Here is a 24,368-nt window from a genome sequence, read left to right as displayed (position 1 = left end):
AAATTTGTAAGCACTTATTTTAAACAGGTCTTTTTAAATCTGGCGCAGGACACCACATGTGTTTAGTGAGAGATTTTAATTCACAAAGCTGTGAGGACTAACATAACACATGAAAAAAAGTGCCTACATGTACTTCTGGCTTTTAATCCTCATTCAATGCAAGACTGTCGTTACAATAAGGTCTTACTTTGTAGGTATATAACCATGGAGCAATGACATACCCATGCACCACTTACACCATGCCTATAGTATCTATGAACGCCTGAAATAACAGCAGCCCACATGATACCTCAGGCTAGAGTGACAATCCTGTAACTTAGTACTCAGTGTAAAGTTTGTCCGCCAAAATAAAAATAATATTGAACAAAATTTTGGTGTTTTTTTTTATCGACATGGTAAAGACACAACCCTGTAACGTAGCACTCAGTGTAAAGTTTATCGACAAACAATAATAAAAAAATATTATTGGGGAAAAAAATCCTTTTTTAAAAGAAATGGTAGAGAGGCAACCCTGTAACATAGTACTTGGTGTACTTTTTATCAGCCAAACTAAACACAATACTAAACATTTTGTTCCTTTAAAGACATGGTGGAGACAGTTTGATTTGAATGCGAACAGTGATTTTTTTTCTTTTAACAAAAAGACTATGTGACATCTCTCGGTCCGTGCATCCTTTCGAAATAGTTTGTTCTAGATCAGAAGTGAAGCCAGTGTCACCTTTAAAATGAGTCTCTCTTGAGATAACTTGATCATATTAAACTTCGCTAGGCAACAGAAAGCCGATCATGCATGCACAAATTGACATAACAAGTACTACTATTTCCTTCAAGGGTACCAGCTTTTTAATGAAGCTTTGAGAATGTTTCATAAAAGACAAACAGTCTTCCATAAAAACCGATGCTATACTACATATAGGTCATTGTAAAAGACCAGTACAAGTTTAAGCTCAACTGGTCATCAAGAGGAGGGGTACCAGAAGGGGGGGCAGAAGGGGCTGAACCCCCCCCCCCCCCCCCACTCAAAACACTCCCGAACTCCACCCCTTATGAGATCGAAAAACAATGCACAATTGAATGGTTTGATGCATTATGTATCCCCCCCCCCCCAAATTATGTCTCTGCCCCCGCTTGTACCCTCCCCAAAGTATCACGTTTTTTTACTTACAATATGCCATGACATCATTGTACATTTTTTTTTTTTTTTTTTTTTTTTTTTTTTTTTTAACCCTTTAGAAGTTTACCCCCTCCCCAGATGGATAATTTCAGTTTAATTCCACACATCCAGGTGTGTGGTTATTATGCAGGATTACATGTTAAACACCTGCAGAGCAAGTGGTTTTACAATCCAGTCCGAGACTCAAGGATCTTTGACTGCAGCCAGCCACCAAGGTCACATTTCTACATTTGCACTTTCATTATTGAGAAATTTCCGCCCAATATGGGAAGTTTCTCCATCAGGCCAAGTACCCAAGAACATAGCACCCAGCATGATGTCCTGTTTGCTTTTATTATTAAAAAATAAAGTGTCGTGTATACAAGTTTTTTACAACTAGATTGAATATTTGCATCAGGGATGAAAGTTTAGTGCAGTTGCTCTCGTTATCGCTTAAAGGCACTGTACTCATTTGGTAATTGCCAAAGACCAGTGTTCCCACTTGGTGTGTCCCATCATAAGCAAAAAATAAGCCTGCGAAAATTTGGGCTCAGAGGGTCATTGAAGTTGTGAGAAAATTATGATCGAAAAAACACCCTCGTTGGATGAATTTGTGTGCTTTCAGATAGGAATAAAAGACTTCTAGCTAGAAGTCTTTTATTAGTTTAGTGAGAAATTTCCTCTTTCTCAAAAAACTACGTTACTTCAGAGGGAGTCGTTTCCCAATGTTGTATACTATCAACAGCTCTCCAATGCTCGTTACCAAGTCAGTTTTTAAGTTAATATTTCATTTGAGTAATTACCAAACGTGTGCCTTCCCTTTAATGAGTTGTAATGGTTCTGAAAAAGAAACGGTCCATTATATCCCATTATTTGCTTTCCATGGTGTTACCGCAAACCGCACTAGAATGTAACCACGCACAGTTTCAAATCCTACAAAGTATCAAATCCTACTCATGTACATGGTGTCTCCACAAACCTCACTAGATTGTACATGTATTTATGTTAAATTTGCATCGGGGGTAAAGAACTCGCTCTAGCTAGTGACCGAGCAATCTCGGTGGTCTAGTTGGTAAGACACTGCTCTAAAATTGCAAACGTTGTGGGTTCGACTCTCACCCAAAACACTATATGCCTGTAATTTTGTTCACAGAACTTAGGAAAGTAATGCGTATACAGTGCTAACACACATCGGTGTAAAAGGTAAAACTGAAAATAGTATTCACTAGATTGTATTCCCATCATGCAAAGTTCCAACTCCTACTTAACCTAGATGTCTTCTCTACATTTCAACAAGCTAACTTCTTGATTTCAGAATTGAATCATTACCCAAATAAAGAACATAAAACAAACCTCTTTTTGTCAGAGATTTATTTACTTATATATTTACAAACTGGTTATCGTTAAAAACCCGGAGCAGCTAATAAGCTCATTTGACCGAGAAGAACCCCGACAGAGCAAATGTACATGTTGGCAAATGTAAATAGTCTGGGATACAGCGGAAATGCCAGACTAAAAAGGAAAAGAGAAGAGTTTATGCATTGAGGGCCCCTATGAATAATGAGTTGGGGTGATATTAACGGCATGGCGACCATCACCGTAGTAATAATTAACTAGAAATGGCCGCTAGATGAGACGACTCAGTCTGTACTGTTGACACAGGTGCTGTGTGATTCACTAATCAAATCAGAGAAATATGGGATTCAATTTCATCCAGAAATTGTAAATAATAAAAAATGGTATGTTGTTGATACAAATGGCAAATTTGTTGAATCTTAACGCTTAATGTTGATGGACAAAAAAAGCAGACATAAATGGAATTTATTTATTTAAGGTTTAGGTTTTCATTTAAAGCCATTGGACACTTTCGGGAAACAGTATTGTCCAAGGCCCACACTTTGTGTATCACAACTTGTATATAAAATAACACACCTATGAAAATTTAGGCTCAATTAGTCATCAGAGTCGGGAGAAAATAACAGGAAAACCCACCCTTGTTTCCGCACGTTAGAACAGTCTAAAGAATCCCATCACCGTTTCAAACAATCACGTAGTTTCCAGGCATGGAACTTCACAGAGGCCACATACATATCCATGGCCTCCTTTGCCCTGGTTTTTGCTTTGGTGCCCCTTCAAAAGTATCCCATAGACTTGCCCTCTCTAAGACGAATTTCCAGGCCCGAGTTTCAGATGAACAAGATCAAAATAAACTATTTTACACATTTCCAAACACTAACATTTCAGGTCAAAACTAATTCACATGCTGTTTTTCCACCATGTGCAGATCCCTCGGTGATTCTCTTTCAAATCCTAAAACCATTCACCCAGTAAAGATAACTAAGCAATGCAATGATGATGATTCCAGATGAGTTGCACCCATATCTACATGTCCGAATGCACCCTTACGTTTTGATATCAAGAAAGCCACGTTTAATACGTAGTCCCATCCAAAAGAGACTGCATAATGACCTACTCAGATGATAGTCTTTCCGTTTTATTGACTTGCAAACTCATGGCTCGCAGAGAAGTAATGAATTTCCGGCGTGTACCAGCGTACTGATAACACATTATTCTTTGCAATTATGGCAGGGGAGTGTATTGCCTTGGGGGCATCTACTTATTGCCCTCAAAGGGGTAAAAAATTATCATGAGTCCCACAGGGGTTTTCAGATGGAGGGGAAGTGCCGACTTTTTGGATGTGGGAACAGTGACGGCAGTCTTTGTTAATGTTAATAATTTATGCAGATGATTTGAGGATCTAAGGAATTGCTGAGATTTCATGATTTTTGAAAGTTATTTTATAGCTACAGGCCTGATGTTTCAACCTAGCAGAGTCTTTCTCAAAGGTTTTTTACTTATTTTTTTGCAATTGGGGGATGTTTTCCCTCGTTTTAAACTGATAGTCTGTTGCAATATTTTTAGTGAATACATTATTCAAGATTGAAAGGATATTTAGTTGGTTCACAAATCAGCGACATCTTTGAGCGTATGTCCGTCAATATATCGATATTACTCAACTACTTGATACTTTTTTGACATCGATATTGCCAACGCCACTTTTAAATCATGTTGTAGTCAAAGTATAGAAAATATTTGAATTTTCGATAAAAAAAACCTGACATCCACGGTCGTACTTTGAGCTATTCCGATACAAACACAATTCTTCTGAATTACAAAAACCATGAACTTTACCATCAGCCACTACTTTAATTGCCATTAACATTTCCTAAACATCTCTTCAATTAAAAAGCCCCCAGAAAAACCTTGTATTGTGAGAGTGTCCTCTTAAAGGTTGACAAAACGGTTTGAATACATCCATAAAGGGCCAGTAATTGCATTACGTTGTTGGTTGGTCGTCGTCAAATGGCCATAATTTACTTGGGGGGAAAAACAAGAGACCAATCCTTTTGTTATCTGATTTCTCTATCCAACAAAACAATAGCCAGCGTACAATTTACAATTGCAAAAGAGAAAGGTTGCAAATTGAGAAAACTCAATACTGCGTTTTTAGATTTATGATATTTTTAACAAAATGAAATCCGTTGAAAAGTTGGGGATGCGTTTTCGCGGTTGTAACCAATACCGATTTCAGTTGAACCATGGTTGAACATGCTACTGGTTAATCACTGGCCATTCATTGACCCCAAAACAGTTATTGGTTACGACCGCAAAAAAAAACACCCATCCATTCCTGAAGTGTAGTAAACTGCATTAATTAATACAGATCTGGAAGGAGGGGAAAAATTAAGACAAAGTGATTAATGCTTATTGTACCAGGCGGTCTTGAACTCAATGGTTGACCAGTTGCCAAGGGCAACCAAACTTCACACCACAATCTACTGAATGGTTGACTGTCTCTGAGAGAGTGGCCATCATCAGAGGTAGTGGTTGGTTCGTTAAACCCAACCTTTTTTGAGACAACCACATTGGTTGGACGGCAATCATGAATCCAATATGGGGGTTTCCCTAAGGCCCCTCATTAATTTCCTTTAATTCTTGCGGGTGTGGATAACAGGCAGAAATGGCTGACGCAAATTGGATTTGAATTGTCCTTCAGATCGGACACGTTCAAATAAGAAGGCCAATCATTCATCAAATGGGAATATTTCACACAATATCTTTCTTATTACCATGGCTGACTTGCTTAAAATGAGAGAAAGACTTGGTTTTTTTTTTCCTCAAGCAGGAACATTCAAAATAATATCCATTTGATTACAAGGAAGACAGTTTATTTGCAGTACTTTCATGTATGTAGGGCTTAAAATAACCCATGGCAATTGCCGTGGTGCCCTGTTCTTTTGCTGGGGTGCCCTCTGCAAGGTTCAAATACAAACTTAAATTTTCTCCATAGAAGTGCCTCTTACCCCTTCAAGAACAAATTTCAAGGCCGGAGGATACGTAATTTTTTTTATGACAACATGGGGTCAATATCACAGCATGGCTTCCCGCGGAACTCTGTACTTATACTACAGGGTCCTGCAAACACACAATTCTAAGGACCGTAATAAGCACAGAATTCTGCAGTAGGCAGAGCCAGGAAAGTGTGTCAGGATTTGACCTGAAAGTCTCCAAACCAAAAGAATCAAAAGGTTTTTACTGCCCCCAGGAAAAAGTTTGTTTTTTTTCTGTCGATGATAACACAGAATATTACTATTGTTTTTTTTTGTTTTTTTTTTACCCATACACCGATGTGTGTCAGCACTGTATACTCAGTACTTTCCCGAGTCATGTGAATAAATAACACAGAAGAAAAAACAACTTCGGTAGAATTAGGCAGTTACCTTGGCGTGAACACCATCATCTTTACAGAAACAACACCATCAGTTTCCGCTACTCTTACATAAAAGGTGCCGATAATTGGAACTGGTTTATAATGATATCATATTCTACGATGGGTATCGAATACCTTGTTTGTTATTAACATTGAAGGTGAACCAACCACCCTAAGGATAGGTTCCTCGAGATCGGAAACATGTGTAACCTAAATAGTTGGCCCCTAACCCATCTGGGTACCAGGAGTTTAAGCTGGGTTTGTCTTTTTCATGAATGAAGAGGAAGATCTGGTTCAGGATCCCAGGGTTTTTTTCTCCCAAGGGAAATTAAAGGGCTGGTGTTACAATCAGTATCAAATTTCACAGTTATGGAGAGAACTTCGGAAAAGACTTCTTGTATTTCGATCGAATCCTACAAATGTTGTCTGCTATTTTGGTGAGAAGATTACTAAATTTACATTCTGCCCCCCCCCCCCCCCCAAACCACTTAAAAAGAAGTTGAATTTAAATATTACCGTTATGGCATTTAAACTTTTTAAAAAAAAATCACTAATTCCAATTAAGTTTTACAGATCAATTCTGCGGTTTGTTTCATAGAAATAGACAGGAAAAAGGCACATCTTTATAAACCATTAAATAAAGAAGCTTTCCTTCAATTTATTAGACTGGAATGCAGTCTCTGTCATCGTCCCTTCCTAAAGTTATAAGATATTTGATTTGTCTTAATGTAAGATCACTCTGAAGATAATTCCAGAAACAGCAAAAGGACACAATTACAGAAGCAGTAATCTCGTCTGTCGTTGCTAATACCTTCAACCAGAACTGTTCCTTTTAATTCAGACAACAAATGTCTGTCCAGCTGCTGCACTTTCCCCATGCCAGGAGTTACTAATCCATCTTAGGCTCAGAGAGTTCAAAATACTACATGAACTCGAGTGTTAATTCGTGCACTGCGTGTCAACGTCGTTCTCACACCTCGTAAATTAAAGATTGTTTTACCATAAACAAATCAAAGTGTGTACATAACCCCCAATTATTTTCACGAGATGTTTCTGTGATTTGCCCTAATAAGGAACACCCAGGAGGCACATGAAGGCAAGCAAAGGTTTTCTTTTTGCAAACATTTTCTTGCAGAAAGAGAATTCATCAGATACAATATAATAAACAGAAATTTAATTATAAGAGGAGAGAGAAAAAAGAAATTATGTGTGCGTGTTACCTTTTGTTTTTTATACGCAGTTTTGACTCAAACAAGCCACTCTTGGTAAGGGACTCCTACAAGAAGAAACTAAAGTAGCTGAAGGTATGAATTCATTCCTTAATTCAGAAAAAAAACCTCAGAAATCACATGCAGAAAACCAACAAAACGAAAACACTATGGCAGCCCTAACAAACTTTCCCCTCTAAATGTTCAATCATACCGCGGGAAGTGGCTGATAAGTGAGCCCTTTTATGATTTGGGTCGCGATATCTGCTTACTACCTCAGCCAAAGCTAATTGGGAAATGTTGTAAGGGGTGTGGGGGGGGGGGGTGATCCAAGAAAGAGAAGCAACACTCCAGGCATCTTACATCAATAACAACCGGCCTTCTCTTGTACCTTGCCATTGGCTGAATAGTTATAAATGTTCAAGCCATTGGCCAACAGCGGCCTTGCTTTGTGAGAGCCTGTCTGTACCATGCTGACTTTATTACATTTTATGAAGAACTGCTGTGCTATACTCAAATATTATAGCGGCAATAAATATCCTTGTATTTTTGTAATGAAGTGGTGCAACAGTTTTTTCTTTAAGGAGCCTATCTATTTAAACCAGTTTGATCTCAAGAAACATGTCCTTAACATTTGGCTTCATGAAAATGAACTGAGACATGTTCTTTTTTTGCCACACTAGGTAATAGAAAGATTCGATTTAATCACCAGTTTCTTGAAGATTATGAATCTGTGGAAATGCTTATTTATATCAGATGACGAGATTGTTTCAAATTAGGAATACTTTTTATGGTAATTGTTTTGAGGGCACTAATCACACACTTGAGTTTTACCAAGTCCGTGTACATTTATTTTCAAATAATCATCAAAACACATGATGTCACCAACGAAAAAAATCAGAGGAAAACTCAAAATTCATAAAGGGGAAGAAACTGTTGCGAACGAATAAAAAAAAGTGTGAACAGGGGGATTGACATTTTGTCACTGAGTCATCATCTCAACCCAGAAACCCTTCTCCAATTTCTCAAGCTAATTATGAAGCAAGTGCATTAGAGCAGTGGCCTGTGATACCGCTACTATCTCTTACATCCCTCCAGCGAATCTAAAGCGGTCGCAAACCTTAGCCTGTTGCTATCCTTAAAAAGCCAATTTCATCACCCGACAGCTCTGAGCGGTATCGGCCGGCTAAAAACGCCAATAAAAAGGTGAGTTTTTTCAGATGGAAGACTTGGATCCTCAGGGAGAACAGTGTCTTGATGAGACCGGGAGAACTGTCTCGGCTTCGAGAAGACGATAATGTGAAGGCTGTAACTCTCCAGTACCATGGGAGACTTGTGCAGGTGCTGTGTTGCGAGTGGGCTTTAAGACACTGGACACATTTGGTAATTGTCAAAGACCAATATTCTCACTTGGTGTATCCCAATGTTATGCATAAAATAACAAACCTGTGAACATTTTTACTCAATTGGTAATCAAAGTTGCAAAAGAACACTGAAAGAAAAAACACAATTGCTTCACAAATTTGTGTGCTTTCAGATGCCCAAAACGTCTTTTAGAACTTGAGTGAGAAATTACCTCTTTCTCTAAAACTACGTTACTTCAGAGGGAGCCGTTTCTCATAATGTTTTATCAACAGATCTCCATTGCTCGTTACCAAGTAAGTTTTTATGCTCACAATTAATTTGAGTAATTACCAATAGTGTCCAGTGCCTTTAACGTCAACCCAATGACTCCCTCAGCCAACATTCTCTTGAATTACTTCCAGTGGATACATTTATATAAAAATGCAAGAATTCACAGATGAAATCTGTTCACCAGTCACTTCTGAATTGGCGAGTAATTGATAGCTTTTCCGGTAACAAGTCGTTGTCGTTTCTTAATCCCAGGCAAAATGCAAGTTCCCAAGACTGCTTAATCCTCATAGCTTAAAACGTAGTCCCATGCAGAGAAAAGTTAAATCTGTGATTATCTCACCACAAAAAGGCGACCTTGAGAATCACAGGAAAAACCTGCTACTAATGAAATCCTTTTTTTTTTTTTTTTTTTTTTTTTTTTTTTTTTTTTTTTTTTTTTTTTCACTAAAACACGACTTGATGTCTTTGGTAGAATCGAAACAATCAAAATATCAGGATTGTCTCAAAGTAGAAGTTTGCAGTTCAACCGAAAGTTTCTTATCAAAACAATATTATTTTGAATTTCATAACTACTTGAAAGTGTTTCTACAGAAAACCTGTCATATCAAATCCCCTGGGGAGATCCAAGGGGGATAATCCCATATAATCCCAATAATATCCATCCAATCAGGTTTTACAGCCAGGCGACCGCTTCAAAAGACTTCACCCTGATGTGAATAGAGCAATTCCCTCAAGCCAAAAGACAACACAGTGGAGGATCTCTTGGAGAAACAAGTGATCACATCATCTTTCATCGCCGCGGCAATTGGGCTAAACCTCTTGAAGAGACTTCAAAGTGTCAAGCTCCCCCCCCCCCCCCCCATCCAAAGTTGACAACGTTTCAATTCTTCAGTTTGTCACGAGATGTGTTGAGTACAGGGCCCATTTTCATAGATCAGTTATAAAAGCACAGAAACTGCTAAGCACAAAAGAAAATTAGCACAAAAATTGTGCTTATCAGAATAAGGTTGCCAGACAAAATGCTATGTCACTTGTGACTGGTAACCTGCTCATTTGTAATATTTTCTGTATAGGCAGCGCTATGAAATTACGCCCAGATCTTGTTTCAACTGCCAGTTTGTACTTTTATCCATTTGCGAAATTCACACAGTTCTCAGTTTAAGGGTACATTTGTTAGTTTGTAAAGGGTGTTCACAACATATGTCAAATTAAAATATACGACTGTTCCCAAATTTGCACATTTTGCATTCCTTGAAACATTTTTGCTTGAAATGCTGTAGTTTTTTAGAAATGAGTAAAACAATTAGTTTTGATCCAAAAGTTTGAAAACACTGATGGGATCGAATGCCACTGAACACATCAAAAAACAACCCACCCACTCCATCCATCTTGAATTTCAACTTGTGGGCCCGATTACATTTCAAACTTGAGTTGTGGTGTGATCAATCACCATACTAACAACCCTAAAAATATTGTGTCAAAATGCTGTATCATTCAGTCCGACCGAGGCAGTCACGCACACCGTATTACTGTGTCTACTCGGCCAAACACTTTTTAATGATCTTATTACTTGCAGCTCATCACTCCCATACAAGACCTATCAACTTATTCATTTTTAACCACAAACTCTAAAAAGAAACTGAAAAAAATCTCCAGTGTGGTGGAAATGTATTTCTTCTTTCCACCCACAGCCCCCATACATGGTACTTGAGACTTGATGCATAAATCATAGGATTTCTTAGGAGTCTCGTGGGTGAGTGAGTAACCCGCAGTTTGAGATCTCCGATTGCTCTATGATGACTTTAAAGTCCACATTCCAACAAGCCCCATGATGGAAATGTATCCAGTTCCGGGGGTGTGGAAATTATGAGAAAGAATTTAGGTACGGGCAATATTTGAAGGGGCTTCGATTTGATAAGGGTGGACATTGACAAAATGCTTGAAAGGGTGTTCCGTTTCTTTTGCTGTTTTGTTTGGGTTGGTATGTCACTCATTTTCACACATGTTTTTACTTATTCTTAAGTCAAGATGTAAGTTATAGAGGGTTGGGTTCAATTTTTCACATTTATAATAACTCATATTCACTTTGGGAATACTATTAAAATTGTTATGTCTTTAAGGTAAGGAAACCACACTCTCTGAAAAGTGACTAGCACTGTGACCTGTAGCCCTCCATGTATGTGTGTGTAATGAAGAAATACCAGTTAACATGTGGGAGGAAAAACCCAAAACAAATTAATAAGGAAAATCCTTGCAATCAAGTAGAGACTGAAAATTGAGAACCTGATCCACATGCAAGGCCCTTGTCTGGGATTCAAACCAGAGCCCACCGAGGTAAAAAGGGAAGAACTGAGCCAACCTTAGTATTATTTGTAATCAAAATGGGACTGTTTCTCCCAAAGTTTTTGAAATTCTCAACTAAACATGTGGTGCATTAAATACAGTCGCTTCATGCAGCAATCTCTCCCTTAATAGTGGTCCGCTGGCCAAATGCTGAGAAGGAGGACATGTCAAATCTCTCTCCAAGTGGTCCGGCTGGCCAGTACAGTGTTGAAATATGAAATATGGACTACCGGTAGTGAGAAAACCTGATAGACAAGTGAATCGACAAGCTTACTGGTCTCGCTGGCCAGTTACTAAAAATGTTAAGGGCTAACCCTGTCATGCCAATCTTACGAATGTTTTGCATCACTTTGTTACCCCTCCATGATGAGACAGACAATGCCAAGTGCAAGAGTCCTCCTAAGGACTTATGTCAAGAAACTTATCTGAGCCAACACTGCCCTAGGCAAGAAAGAAAAAAAGGTGAAAATTACCCCCAACATTCCAGAAAATTAACACCCAAATCCATGTTGTATGCTTAAAGTATCCAAAGCAACACTATATAAATTATCTATATTGGGATAACAGTTTAATTTGATAACAAGTCTAGTGGTGGTGTTGATGTTGTATAGTCTTGGCCAACCACAGACCTCTACCTGACACCCTTTGAGGTTCATGTGGTCACATTCTATGAGACTTCAAGTCTCCAATGTGGTGTTTAAGACGGGAGCTTTGAGAAAGGCACCCATATGATGAAACACAAGACTAGCAACGTCATGGTTAATTACACTGTGTGGATGAGGAGACTGCCTGATAGCCACATTTGATACTCGCTGCAGTGTGCCTTATTGACAGAGAATGAGTGAAAACACTATGCTAAATTCACCTTAGAATTTTATACCCTTTTTTTTTTTGACACAAGGACAAAACAGCAGCCAATAATAATCCCTACTTTTGGTAGATGTTTCAGTATTTCCAAATCCACTTTCATACTGCTGTTGGATTTTCCAAATTTGGATATACAGATTCTCAACACTCTTATTTTCTATTTAAAAAAAAATTATGCAAGTCGCCAGACACACAAGGCCTGAAGGCCACTTCAAGGTGTGGGCTATAATTTTATTTTATTTTTTTCCAGAAGCCGTTACCACCTACTCCTAGGGCTGAAATAGGGTTACCCCTTTTACAGTCCATACGGATGTAATAGAGCCAAGCGAGAAGAGACAAGACAATGAAGAACTTTCAGTTTTAAATGTGGGAGGAAAACCCAAGAGAGTAGTGTTCATAGGAAAACCCACTCAGTCAAGTAGAGACTAACAACCCAATCCAAATATAATGTAGTGTCCCTGGTGGGGTTCGAACTTGGGTCCCATTAGTCAGGCCTCAAAATAGTAGCCCATGGCACCCACTAGAAAGGCCAAGTGCCCTGTGACTTTGCTGTGGTGCCCTTTGCAAGGTTCCAATACAAACTTACAATTGTCCCCATAGAAGTGCCGCTTACCAGAGGAAAATTGCTGTGCCCCCTTTAAGAGCAAGGTTCAAGACCTGTGTTGTGCTTAGTATACAATTACAGAATTCTGTACCCAATTTCTACCCTTTATCTACACACATCATGGGGGTCTCTAATTGACCAGCTCTTCCCTTTTTTAGAGACCCCCACCACTTAATCACCCTCTATTGTTCATTTATCCCTGGTGTATCATTGATTGATTGAGTGGAAATAAAGTATGAATCCAATTGAAATACAATCATTTATTATACGGTTATAAAAAGCCTCCCCACCCCCATTGCTCTTTGTATGGTTGTGAAAATATTGAACACTTTGGATGGATGATTAAAACCAATGACTTGACGGACAGCTCCATCTTGACTTGACACCTCTCAATTGATCAAATTCCTTATCAATCTGTGCCCCCCCCCCACACCCTACTCCATCCCAAATTCCTTGTAACTGTCCACTCCTCAAAACTGCCAGAATTGTGTCTGTAAAAATAACACAAGCCTTGATTTGTTGTCCAGATAAATGTACTGTCAACACTTTTTTCTTTCAAGTCCCAGCACAGAAACAGCGACCCCCCACAAAAAGTGCAAAGCTGGGATGAATGTTGGATGACCATGACAGGAACAACTGTAGTTATCACCCAGCAAATGTGCACAGTTTCCTAAAACATCAAAATTCATTTACACAACTGGTGTGACGATAATTGTATTAACTAAATTGCATCCGGCTGCACCGGTAATTCAACAAATTTCCCAAACATGAAGCTGCAATTGAATGACATTCTAGTGCTCATAAACACATGTAGCAATCCCCTTTTTTGCTAATTTCAGTTTTGGTTTCAGCAATTGTATTACCAAACTCAAGTACAAATTTTTCAATTTAGTACTACATGCACTTTTAAGGAATTTTTAGAAGGTGGGCCAAACCAAATTAAAATCTCTCTAATTGCATTTCCATACTTGCTGTGTTTTTTTTATTAATATTTGCATTCTCAACTTTTCCCCTTTTTTTGTTGTTCTGCCAATCATGTGTTCTTGTGCATTTGTTTTAACTTTCTAAGAACAGAAATACCTTGCTGGTTAAAACAGGCTTCCTGCCAACATTCCATAAAGTTAACACTGTGATGACTGGTACCCCCACATTTTTTGCTTAGCAAATACATTTTCTCAGCAGTATTTGCTGCTAAACAGCTTTATGAAATGGGGCTCAACTCGTTGCTGCTTAGCAGCAAAATATTAAGCAATTGTTTCTGCTTAAACAACTCTATGAAATTGGGCCGAGGCTAGGAGCCTGTTTGATATCAAATAAGCCACGGCATCATCTTATAGTTACTCCATCCACATAACATGACAGATATTTGAAATCCCGCCACCATGATCGAGGCAAGCAACCTGGTGACCGGCTACGACTCCAGGCAGTCACCCGCTTCTCATCAAGTCAGTAACCCGACCAATTATGAGGGTAGGAGAACCATAACAAAATCCATAACATGTAAACAATGGTATACCACAGTGGTGGTTCAGTACACACTGACCCTACTATATAAAGATGTGTGTAGATGGGGGATCCTGTGAGGTTGTAGCTGACGACAAGGGTGGTCTTTTGACACGTGGAGGAGCTCGATGAAAGGCATTTCAAGGGAGTTAAGACCCAGATATTGTCTCCAGAAATTCACATTTAATTTCCCGATTCAAAATTCTGCTTATTGGGATAGGTTTGGATTGTAGGCTTTTCTACCCTAGACAAATCATTGACACCAGAGATGTCACAATAAATAAATCCCTTCCTATCGACATCTTAGGGTTGAACAGCGCCCTCGCATGAAGGCACAATATAAGCAGGGATGAGATCGTATGAAAAGGTAAAAACTCCCAGAATATTACTTTTTTTAAATATTTATAAATATATCATTTCAAATAGAAATATAAAGGTCTGGTCAAACAAAAGAAAGTCTTTTTCCTCTCTGTGATGGTAAGTTTGCATCTTTCAAGAACATCTGAAGGTAAAGATTAACACCAAAAGGTTACCACTGAAAGGTTCCAGGTACAGGTATTCATTAAGAAATTCCCTCCGAAATAAAGTCCGGTTCAAGAAAACTGTTTTAGAAAACCTACAAATAAAAACAGCTGATTTCAGTTGCTACAACCCAACATAAGGACAATGTGCTTACATTCTGAAAAGTGTGTATGGTTTTTGTCACTATTTTCTCTTTTATCAAACGGATTTAGTAAACATTTTCACAGGTTTGTTATTTCATGATGAATAGATGATCCCACAAAACGTAAACTGAAGTGTCTAGGACAATTTGTCAGCTCTACCAATCCTGTACACAACCTTAGAAGAAACACCTTGAAAATGAATATCTCTGTGGAGTGATTTACAAGTTGAGATAACAAATGGCATTTTGTACTTGAAGTTGGCGAGGCTAACGAAAGCCACACTTCCATTCAAAATAACTCAAAACATTTCCGAGGCATAAAGGGACTAGATCCTGGTAATAAAACAATAGAATCTTCATTTTCATTCTTGTCGTCTGTGAAAGGTCTGAACAAAACATCCATGTGTTATCTCAACTTGTAAATCACTCAGCGGAGAAATTCATTTTCAAAGCGTTTCTTCTAAGGAAATGCGAACAAGAAAAAGCTTTCACTTTGTCCACCTTGTGATTATATGACATCTTTGAGCATCGGGCGAACACTAAAAGCAGTAGACCGAGCCTTTACCAATGTGAAATACACTTCACTTAAATCATTGAATCAAGAAATTGCTGAAGACCCACTTGTTTCGTCCACAAGATTTTTATTATGGGCCTTAGATTGTTGATCCGTGTTGGAAACATCCTACAGCATCGCAACCTCTGGACAAGGCACTCTAAAAATGCCAGGTTTTTTTTCTTGTGGTTGAAAGATTACAGCATGAAATTTGTTTTTCTTCGTCAAATTCAAATCGTCACAATTCTTCGAGGAATGCACCCACCAAATTGCCACTCAGGTAGTCCCCTCTCCTCCTTCCTCTCACCTTAACATCGTGATTTGTTTGTTAATGACATGAATTCCGACATAGAGGGGTAAAAAATAACATCCTTGGTACTCAAAGAGAGTTCCACTCCTGTGGAATATTCCAAGGAGTGGGACAGACATGATCATATCTTGCCCGAAGCGAATTTTTGATCTGGCGGCCAGGAAGGCGTCAGGAGCATGACTCGGGAGATGCTTGAGGGGGGCTGCGGTGTCACTGGGCCCCACGGACTAAGCTGCTCTCAAGTGCTCTGACTTAATGTATGTCACATTATTTTGGGGTTCTTCTTGGTGAACATTTGCAAACCTGAACAACAAAGTAACTGCGAAGAATTGCAGATGCTTTTAAGTTTATGAAAAACGAGTAATGTAAAGTGAATATTGGATTTGATACAAATAGTCAGACTAGTACTACAGAAAACATTGTTGATTTTTCTTATCACCTTCCTCTTCAAACATTTCGAAGGCCTCTTCTTTTGTCATTCAATAATTGATAGAAGTCTTTACAATTTGATTGAACTTTTCACCTCTCGTCACCCAGGCTGTATGACCCATGCTGACCCAGATGTGGGTATCAATTGGCATAAAACTAGGGCAGTAGGGTAACAGTTATCGTTTGGACAGAAACAAAACAGAGAACACTTCGGAGATGGATGACCTGAAAGAAAACTTCAAACACCAGAAACAAGAGCCCGCTCTACCCTCTGGCTTTAAACTGACCTCCCCTACACTGGATGACATTATTGGAAAGCTTGGTCAAGTAATTATCTTTTTTTTAGTTGGGAGGTGAGAACTAGCCACAATCTGAATGATTTATTGTTAGAAATTGTGGCCAATGTCGGCCAAACATATTAGCACTTGGTCAAATGTGGGTATGGCCCCCTTTAGGCACGCTCCCGAATAATATTTCATGGTGAACTTCAAAATAGCGGACAGAATCAGATGAGGAATGTGACAGATAAACTTTTTCTCCTGAGAGTTCTATCGAAAAAGATATTCTGGAAACACCTTGCCAGCTGAGGGCACAGGAACAAGCATGTGTCTGCACTTGGACATTTTACAATAAAAGTGGATTACTGTACTTGGCCGTATGTGTGTGTGAACCTCTGATCGCAGTTTCACAAGATATGCATTTTGTTTTTAGAGCTGGCCAGCGGCGACTTATTCCCACATTCAACAGGGGTTCCGGAAATACCAAAAGCACGGAGAAAAGTTCTTGGTGTTTGCAAAGTTTCTATTTGTGCCCCAGGTGGAGAATTTCAGTTCTCATTTGGGAATTTTGTTAGTTTCTATGTTGGAGAACGATTAAATAAACTCAAAACCTGTTTGCTTTGAAGGTAATGTGGAATTCTGTCAATTTGTTTTAAAAGTCCTGGAGTGCTTTGTGGGGGATGGAAAATGCTGAAAGTGAAATCATTTGTGTATAAATCTCCTAGGCAGGCAAGAAATTTCTCCTGTTGTCCTCTCTGATTCTATAAATCACGTATGTTGCTTAAAAACATTTGTTCTCTCTACAAATTACTGTAATCAGTGATTTATGAGAAAGTGTTTTCATTTGTTACCCCATTCAGAAGGTGGGCAACCTCTGGAAACTGAGCTGCTTTTTTGTTCACATTCATAGCGAAGAAGATGAAAAAATTGTTTGGAAATGATACCAATGCTGTTGTTGAACCGAATGTTCATCCCAAAATCTCAAGATGTCAACAATTACAGGAAATTTTCATACCCCTTATGTGTCAAATTTATCACTGAAAATTTATATGAAATCTGCCTTGAATTAAGAGACATTTCAACACCTCTTTGTGTCAGATCACTGTACGTGTAAATCATTGCTAGAACAACAACTCTACAGGGGATTGAACGCACCCAATAAATACTGAAGGCCTCAGCTGTTTGGGGGTCAGGCTAAGGCCGATTGTCAAAATGCTTAGCACGAAATAATTGCTAAGCAAAAAATATGCTTCACTGGTTACCAATCATGTATTGTGTACACTGCATGATTAATTTTCCTGTGGCCGGTAATCAGGGTTTAAGAACACAAAGCTGTTTGTATTGCCTTGTTGCAAGGCAAACATTAACAGGAAACCAGTCCGCACCAATGCAAATAATTATAATGAACTTTAACTGGTAATCTGTTCTTGCCCTATGCTTTGTAACTCTGTGAGCTTGATACTCTTTGAAATCAGCCTTTGTTTTTGACGATGATTTGACTAATTTGGGTTTTGACAAAGACAAATTTACTAGGACGGGATTTGAACCAACAAACCCCTTTTAAATGTGCGAGGGATCTTCTAACTGAGCTATCCAGCCCTATTTCGGCAATCTCCCTATTTTGTCAATCATTGTTCTTCGATGATTTAACTTTAGAGGAAATTAGAGCCAAGTGTGGTACCAGTTTTAGTTCGTACATGCAGTAATTTCCTCTCCATTCATCTCAACATTAATGAACCAATTGGATTCAACCACAGAGAGAGAACGAGAAAAAACTATAAAACCGGTTTTATGAGGTCATTGAACCCACAGCCTAATTGTTGCTTGGGTTTTTATATCCCATCAGAGACTGCTTTGTTAATTATAAAACGGAATGAGAATTCTGGGAAATACAGAGGGTGTGGAGAGACACAGAGGTCAAGAGGTCACTGATCGATAACTTGCGGTGTCCTTTGTAATTTTGCACATTACACTGTACTCAATTAAATGATTCTTATTTAGTATAATTTCTGATGTATTGGAGGAATGCTGACGCTTCTCCACCACACGACCCTATGACATGGGCCTGCTAACCAAATATTTCTGCAGGCCTGTATGCTTTGTATTTGAAAGGGCAAAGGCACCAAGGCATTTTCTTCTTGATAAAGGCCACCCTATGAGGACATTGTAAATTTCTACACTGAGCATTTCAAGGGCACCAAGGCAATGACCAGTGAGCATGGAGGCAATCGCCTTCATTGCCTCTATGAAATATCAGGGCTGATTCTGTGCTTACATTATTATCAAGGTTTAGGGTATGTAGAATCAAACGTTTCTTTCTACAAAATGGCGGACCAAGTTGGATGACAAAGTAAAAGGAAACCCACACAATTTGTTGGGACATTTGTGTGAACCATTCGGCCTATATTTCACTTTTAAAACATTTGTCCAACTATATTCATTTCATAAAATGCTTTTTTGCCAAAAGCGCCCAATCCAAAGGCAATGCATCCCTTCAAAAATGTTTTATAGACGTTTTTCCAGCACAAATAGAGTTTTGTGATGAAAACCATTTTCTCTTGATACGAGTCGAGACTTTTCAAGTCGGCTAAAAACTAATGCAGTAAATTCCTGACCTGCAAGCCGGGCTGACTTATGCAGATTATCTTCACATAATGTGACTTCCACATATGCCATACCAGCAACTGAGCCCCGAGGTATACAAGTAGAGACAGGACAGAGAGGGGCTGTAGCGTGTTACGACCCACGATTACAGAGAAATATCTCCGACACTTGATTAAACATCACAGGGAATTTAGGAAAATAGCGGGTGATGTGAGAAAGTCTGCCTCGCTATTCCCCCCTTGGGTTCCAGACTAGGATGAGAGTAGTCTCGGACTCTCTTGGAGAGATGTATATATAATGTAGATGCTAATCTAATGGATTCCCAAATATCGGTTTCAATTTGGGTTTAAAGTGACGTACTGACTGAGAAGCGAGGTTTCATTGGTGAGAGAAGTCACTTAGTGTTATGGGCTGTTACAAAACATGCGACTTTTAACCCTTCTACTGTCTGACCAGTCAATATCAAGCACTTGGGTTATGAATGATAGATAAAATATGTCGGCCTACACATAACACAGTCAACCCTCCTACTGTCCGACTTTTCCATATCATCTAGTTGTTTTGAATGATAGACTTCAACTATGCCAGCTTCCAATATGACATGATTTGGTGAATTAATCAACACAGGACAAAGTCAACCCTCCAACTATCTGACCATTCAATATCAGCCACTTGGATTTATAATTGATAGAATAACTATGTCAGCCTGCAATGATATCATGTGGTAAATGCAGTACACGGTCAACCCTCCTACTCTCTGACCATTCAATATTATCCAAAGTGGTTTTTAACGAAAGATAAACCATGTCAGCCAGCAGTATTTTGTGGTGAAGTGAATGCATCGTACACAGTCCACAGTCAGCCCCCTAATTACGTCATACAATCTGAACATTCAATATCATCCACCATGGTTTTGAATGACAGATTTACCGTATTATAATGTTTTCCTATTTGGGCCACACCCATTATGGCAAAGCACTGTATTATACAGATGAAATGCATTTAATTCTTAAACACCCGAATTTATTTTATGTTGCTTGTAGTTTTAGTTTTTTCCCCAATTCTGTCCACTGGTGGGAAAACCAAACGTTTTATTAAGACGTACGTTTAACTGCCGTGTTTATCATACGGAAACTCCCACTCAGTAATCCAAGCTCTGGGCTAGAATTACCGCAAATCTCATCTAGCAGACAGGAGCAATTTACTGAGATCACATGGGAAATTACCGAGGTGTGGACTCTAGCTCGGTGCTATGTTTATTAAACGGATGGGGATTCAGCGGCTAGGAGGAGTTTTTGGGTTTGTGTGTTGTTGTTTTTTTTTGAGGGGGAAAAACTGATTTCTCTGAGGGGATATTGGAAGCTAGGAGATGTTTAAACTGGATGGTTTTTAAAACGGATTGTAATCGTGTTTCTCTAAATTGAATTTTTAAAGGAATTAATAAGATAGACTGTTGGTTTTCTTTTCGAAATACAAACATGTAAGAAGAAAAAGGTCATTTGTTTGAATCTCGGCTATATCAGAGACAAATTCGGGTCGTAATTGTGTTTCTTAGATTGAGTTTTTGAAAGAGCAATTTGGATATACGCTTGGTTTCTTTAAATATAAAAAAATATTTTTAAAAATATGTACAAAGATATTTTGTTTGAATCTCAGACGTAAATTTGCCAAATTGTTCAGATCAAGCTCTAAGATTGAGCCCAGGCGTGACACTTCAGGGAAGCAATTGGCCTCGATGCCCCTTTATGCGTTCCAGATACACCTTTTCATTTTCCTAACAGTGGTGACCTTAAGAAAGAAAAAATGTCTTGCCCTTCCATAACGGAAGTATCAGGCCAGCAAATCTTAACCAAACCTCAGCAGCAAAATCAGGGTTTTTATTGAAATAAAAACATCAGCTACGAGAGAGCTACGATAAGCCATCAATCCTGGGCACATCTGGATAACAAATGAAATTACCCCGGGAAAACTCCCAACCGCTGAAAAAATTGACGACATACACTCTATCACCCTTCCTCAATCTGCAACCGTGCACAGAGAGAGACTCGCTCCACCGGAATAATCTGCACAGTAATGTTGGACAATAAATCGGGCCAGGTCTTGACAAAATGCAAATCGATAAGGTGCGAGCTAAGATGCTCGCAAGATTTCAGGCACAGCAGGGGGGAAGAAGCGCTGTATAGATTGGAGCCTCGTGGAGGAATACTTAATATGCAGAGTAGATTGGACATGGCGTCTTCTGTTGTTTTAAGCATCATCAAGGTTCGAGGTCAAGCGAAAGATCGTTTTAAATAAAGCCAATATCTCTTTACGGTTGATTAAATTACTGCTCTTGTCATGTTATTTTGATTTGTGAAAGAGAAATAAACATGGATATTCAGTTTAAAGGGATCTGCAATGCTTATTTTACGTTTTACTTGACATTGACAAGTGACAACTCATTGGTCAAAGTATCAAACATGGTTGTTTGGATATTTTCATGACAACTGATAATTGATGACGAATAATCATAATCCAATTTGCATATTTATTTTAAGTAACAACTAAACATGCACCATTGTGATGAGTGGAAACAAAAGAAGAAATGGCCAACAGTAGTGTTTGTAGTGCTTTTCAATTTTTCTACGCCACTATTTTACAGAATAACATTTTTAACAAGGAAATCAGCTGATCAGCAGAAAAGTTCCACTGAAACTGTTTGAATATTTATCAGTATTCAACAGTAATCATAAACAGCAAAAAAAAATAATCTATTGAATATTCATAATATGTAGATGATCTTACCTGCAGCACATGGGTGTCTTTTTCCTCCCTATCCAACGCAGTGTCTGTTGTTGTGATCATACCTGCAGAAAGTCACAAGAAGAAAAAAACGTCTCAAATTTAATCTCGGCAAGTTGCTGGGGCAAATCATTTGAAAACCAAATGTCATCCAAATTTTATTAGTGAAATTAAAGAGAAACAAAGCTAAGAACGCAACAATTTAATCAGACAGTAACTTATAGTTACAGCATAAAAAGCCTGGTTCAAACTTTACGTGAAGGCAAACGTAAAGCGAATTACGTAACGCAAACAATCAAGTGCAGGATGTTTTCTAATTATGACGCAAGGAAATTCGCTTCACTTTTGTAAGTGCGTGTGAAGTATGAGCCAGGCTTTATAAACATGGTAAGTCCTAACCTTTGAAGTACGTAAGTGTAAATTAAAAGCTCCCCGCTGTAAATCAACACAAATTAACAGCGTCTAATGGTTATTGTAAGTTGTTGTCATTAATAAGGGAGTTCCGTGAAATCTATACTCGAAGGGGCTCAGGAGAGTGGGATTAATCAATAACAGCAAACCCAAAGTCCGTATTCACCAAATGCATCAATCCACTTTCAATTAATTATTACGGATGAAATTGAGAGTCACTGCTGGCGAAAAGGTCGGCAACTGGGCTCTCGATTTTGCTGTTACTATTAGGCGGTATGTTGGACTGATGGTATTAACACCTTGGTAACCCCTGGAGTTATACATGCAGGTTGCAATGGGGCTGTTTGGTAAAGGTTCATCAGCAACAGAGAAGTGATCAAAGAGCAGGATTTCTTAATAACAGGGCCCAATTTCATAGAGCTGCTTAAGCGCAAAATTTTGCTTAAGCAAAAAAATCCTTGCTTAGTAAAATCAGATTACCAGCCAAGACTCCACTCAATTGTTATGCTTAGTGAACAACAGCTAAATACCAGTCACAAGCAATGTATACGGCATGAAATTTTGGCCAGTAACATATGTAATATAAGCGAGCTATTTTCGTGCTTAAGCAGCTCTATAAAATTGGCCCCAGGTGAACAAATTAACATCTACATCCACCAAGCAGATATAAAAAATCTATATTCAGATCAATTAAAAGGCTGATATTTCTCATCCCTACATACTCTTTATAAGGAGGTTACGACTACAGCAAGATAAATTGAACCATCTGAGCCCGTTTTCTGAGTAGCCGAGCTCAAAAAATATACTTAGACGAAGCAGATTACCCGTGGAAATGTCATACAATGTATTGATTTTGACAGTCTCCCTGCTAGTCTTTGCTTAGCGCTCCAATTTTATTAAACAATATTTGCCACTTATGAAGTTATTGAATCAGCTGCTGTAGGTCACCCGAAAGATAAGAAGCTTCGCAATTTGCCACACGTGAACAAAAATACTATCATAAAAAGTGTTCATAGTTTCTCCATGCACCTTGACCAAATTTTATAGATCTGCTTATGCATAAAGTTAGCCAGGCACAAACCAATTTTGCTAACCAGAATTAGGTAACCAGCCAAATAACCGCATCCCAAGTACTATACATTTGAATGGTTTCCTGCTTATATCTGCTTAGCAGAAAAACGGTTAAGCAAACTGTCCTACTGAAGCAGCTTTATGAAACTGAGCCCCTGATTGTCCAAACCATAAAAAACGCTTCTGAAGACCTTGAAGACATAAATTAACACAACTGAGACAAAGGTCAATAGCTGTCAGTAATAATCTATAGTAAGGTGAGATATCTAACACTTAGTAATTGTTTATTATGATAAGAAACAGCTAGCACCCTAACAACAATAAATATGACTATTTTCCTAGGTATATTACATAACCATGCTGACATATCAAAAAATTTTTAATCCCTCAGTCTGTAATATATCATCAGCCGTTGATTTCACCAAACTCTCCCTAACTTAGAATTCATCTTAGGACTTAGGACGGGGTTCAGTTCCGTATCCAAATACGTAGGACGAATTAAACCCATCCTAAGTTGGGACGGGTTACTCGTCCTAACTTGAGTTAGGATTAATCCTAGCCTTTCGTGAAATCGGTTGCAGGTCTGGTTCTTCATGGAGACAACAAAGACAATAAACCGATCCAGTAAGCCCCGCCCCATTACGTATTGACCAATCACAACCCATTACGGAACCAAAAAGCTGACAAATTAAGGTCAGACATGAGTGCGCGTATGCTTGGCGTGCGCAGCAGAGTTGTGCAGAAAGGCAATGGAGAGGCTCACTTGTTCTTGCTCACTCGTGCGCCGTGGGTGGAGCGTAATGGTTCGGTCTATTGCCTCCATGCCCATTGGTCATTGCCTCGGTCCCTTGAAACAGTTAACATTTACAGTTTCCTTATAGGGTGCCCTTTACCAGAAAATGCCTTGGTGCCCTTGCCCTTTCAAAAATAAAGCATACAGGCCTGGTCTGCAATCAATCATTATGGTTTTTTTTAAGACGGTTGTAAAATCGTCACCTCATTTACAGTTAGGGTGACATAAAAGTCATTACCGATCCCTTTTGATATCAGTACATGATTAATGTTAAACGGACACTCGGGTCAAACCGTTATGCAAACATGTAATAAGTTAATGATTAATTAACGTGATAGGTCACAGAGTGAGTGTGTGTGTGTGTCTTCAGTGAGTCATCGTGCTCTACTG

General features: G+C 38.7%; 1 protein-coding gene across 7 annotated transcripts in view; it reads right to left on the bottom strand.

The window, feature by feature from the left end:
* LOC117293394 (protocadherin Fat 1-like) overlaps positions 1-24,368 on the bottom strand; it is a 114,623-nt gene that overhangs the window by 42,864 nt on the left and 47,391 nt on the right. For all 7 annotated transcript variants that reach the window (XM_033775703.1, XM_033775706.1, XM_033775707.1 and 4 more), the window contains exon 4: positions 21,707-21,768. In XM_033775703.1, the coding sequence (XP_033631594.1) occupies positions 21,707-21,768 (62 nt within the window). The remainder of the gene's footprint in view (positions 1-21,706; positions 21,769-24,368) is intronic.

This window comes from Asterias rubens, chromosome 8 (genome assembly GCF_902459465.1).
Source record: "Asterias rubens chromosome 8, eAstRub1.3, whole genome shotgun sequence".
NCBI lineage: Eukaryota > Metazoa > Echinodermata > Asteroidea > Forcipulatida > Asteriidae > Asterias > Asterias rubens.
The sequence above is the reverse complement of the archived record's forward strand: the minus strand, read 5'-3'. Positions and strand labels throughout refer to the sequence as shown.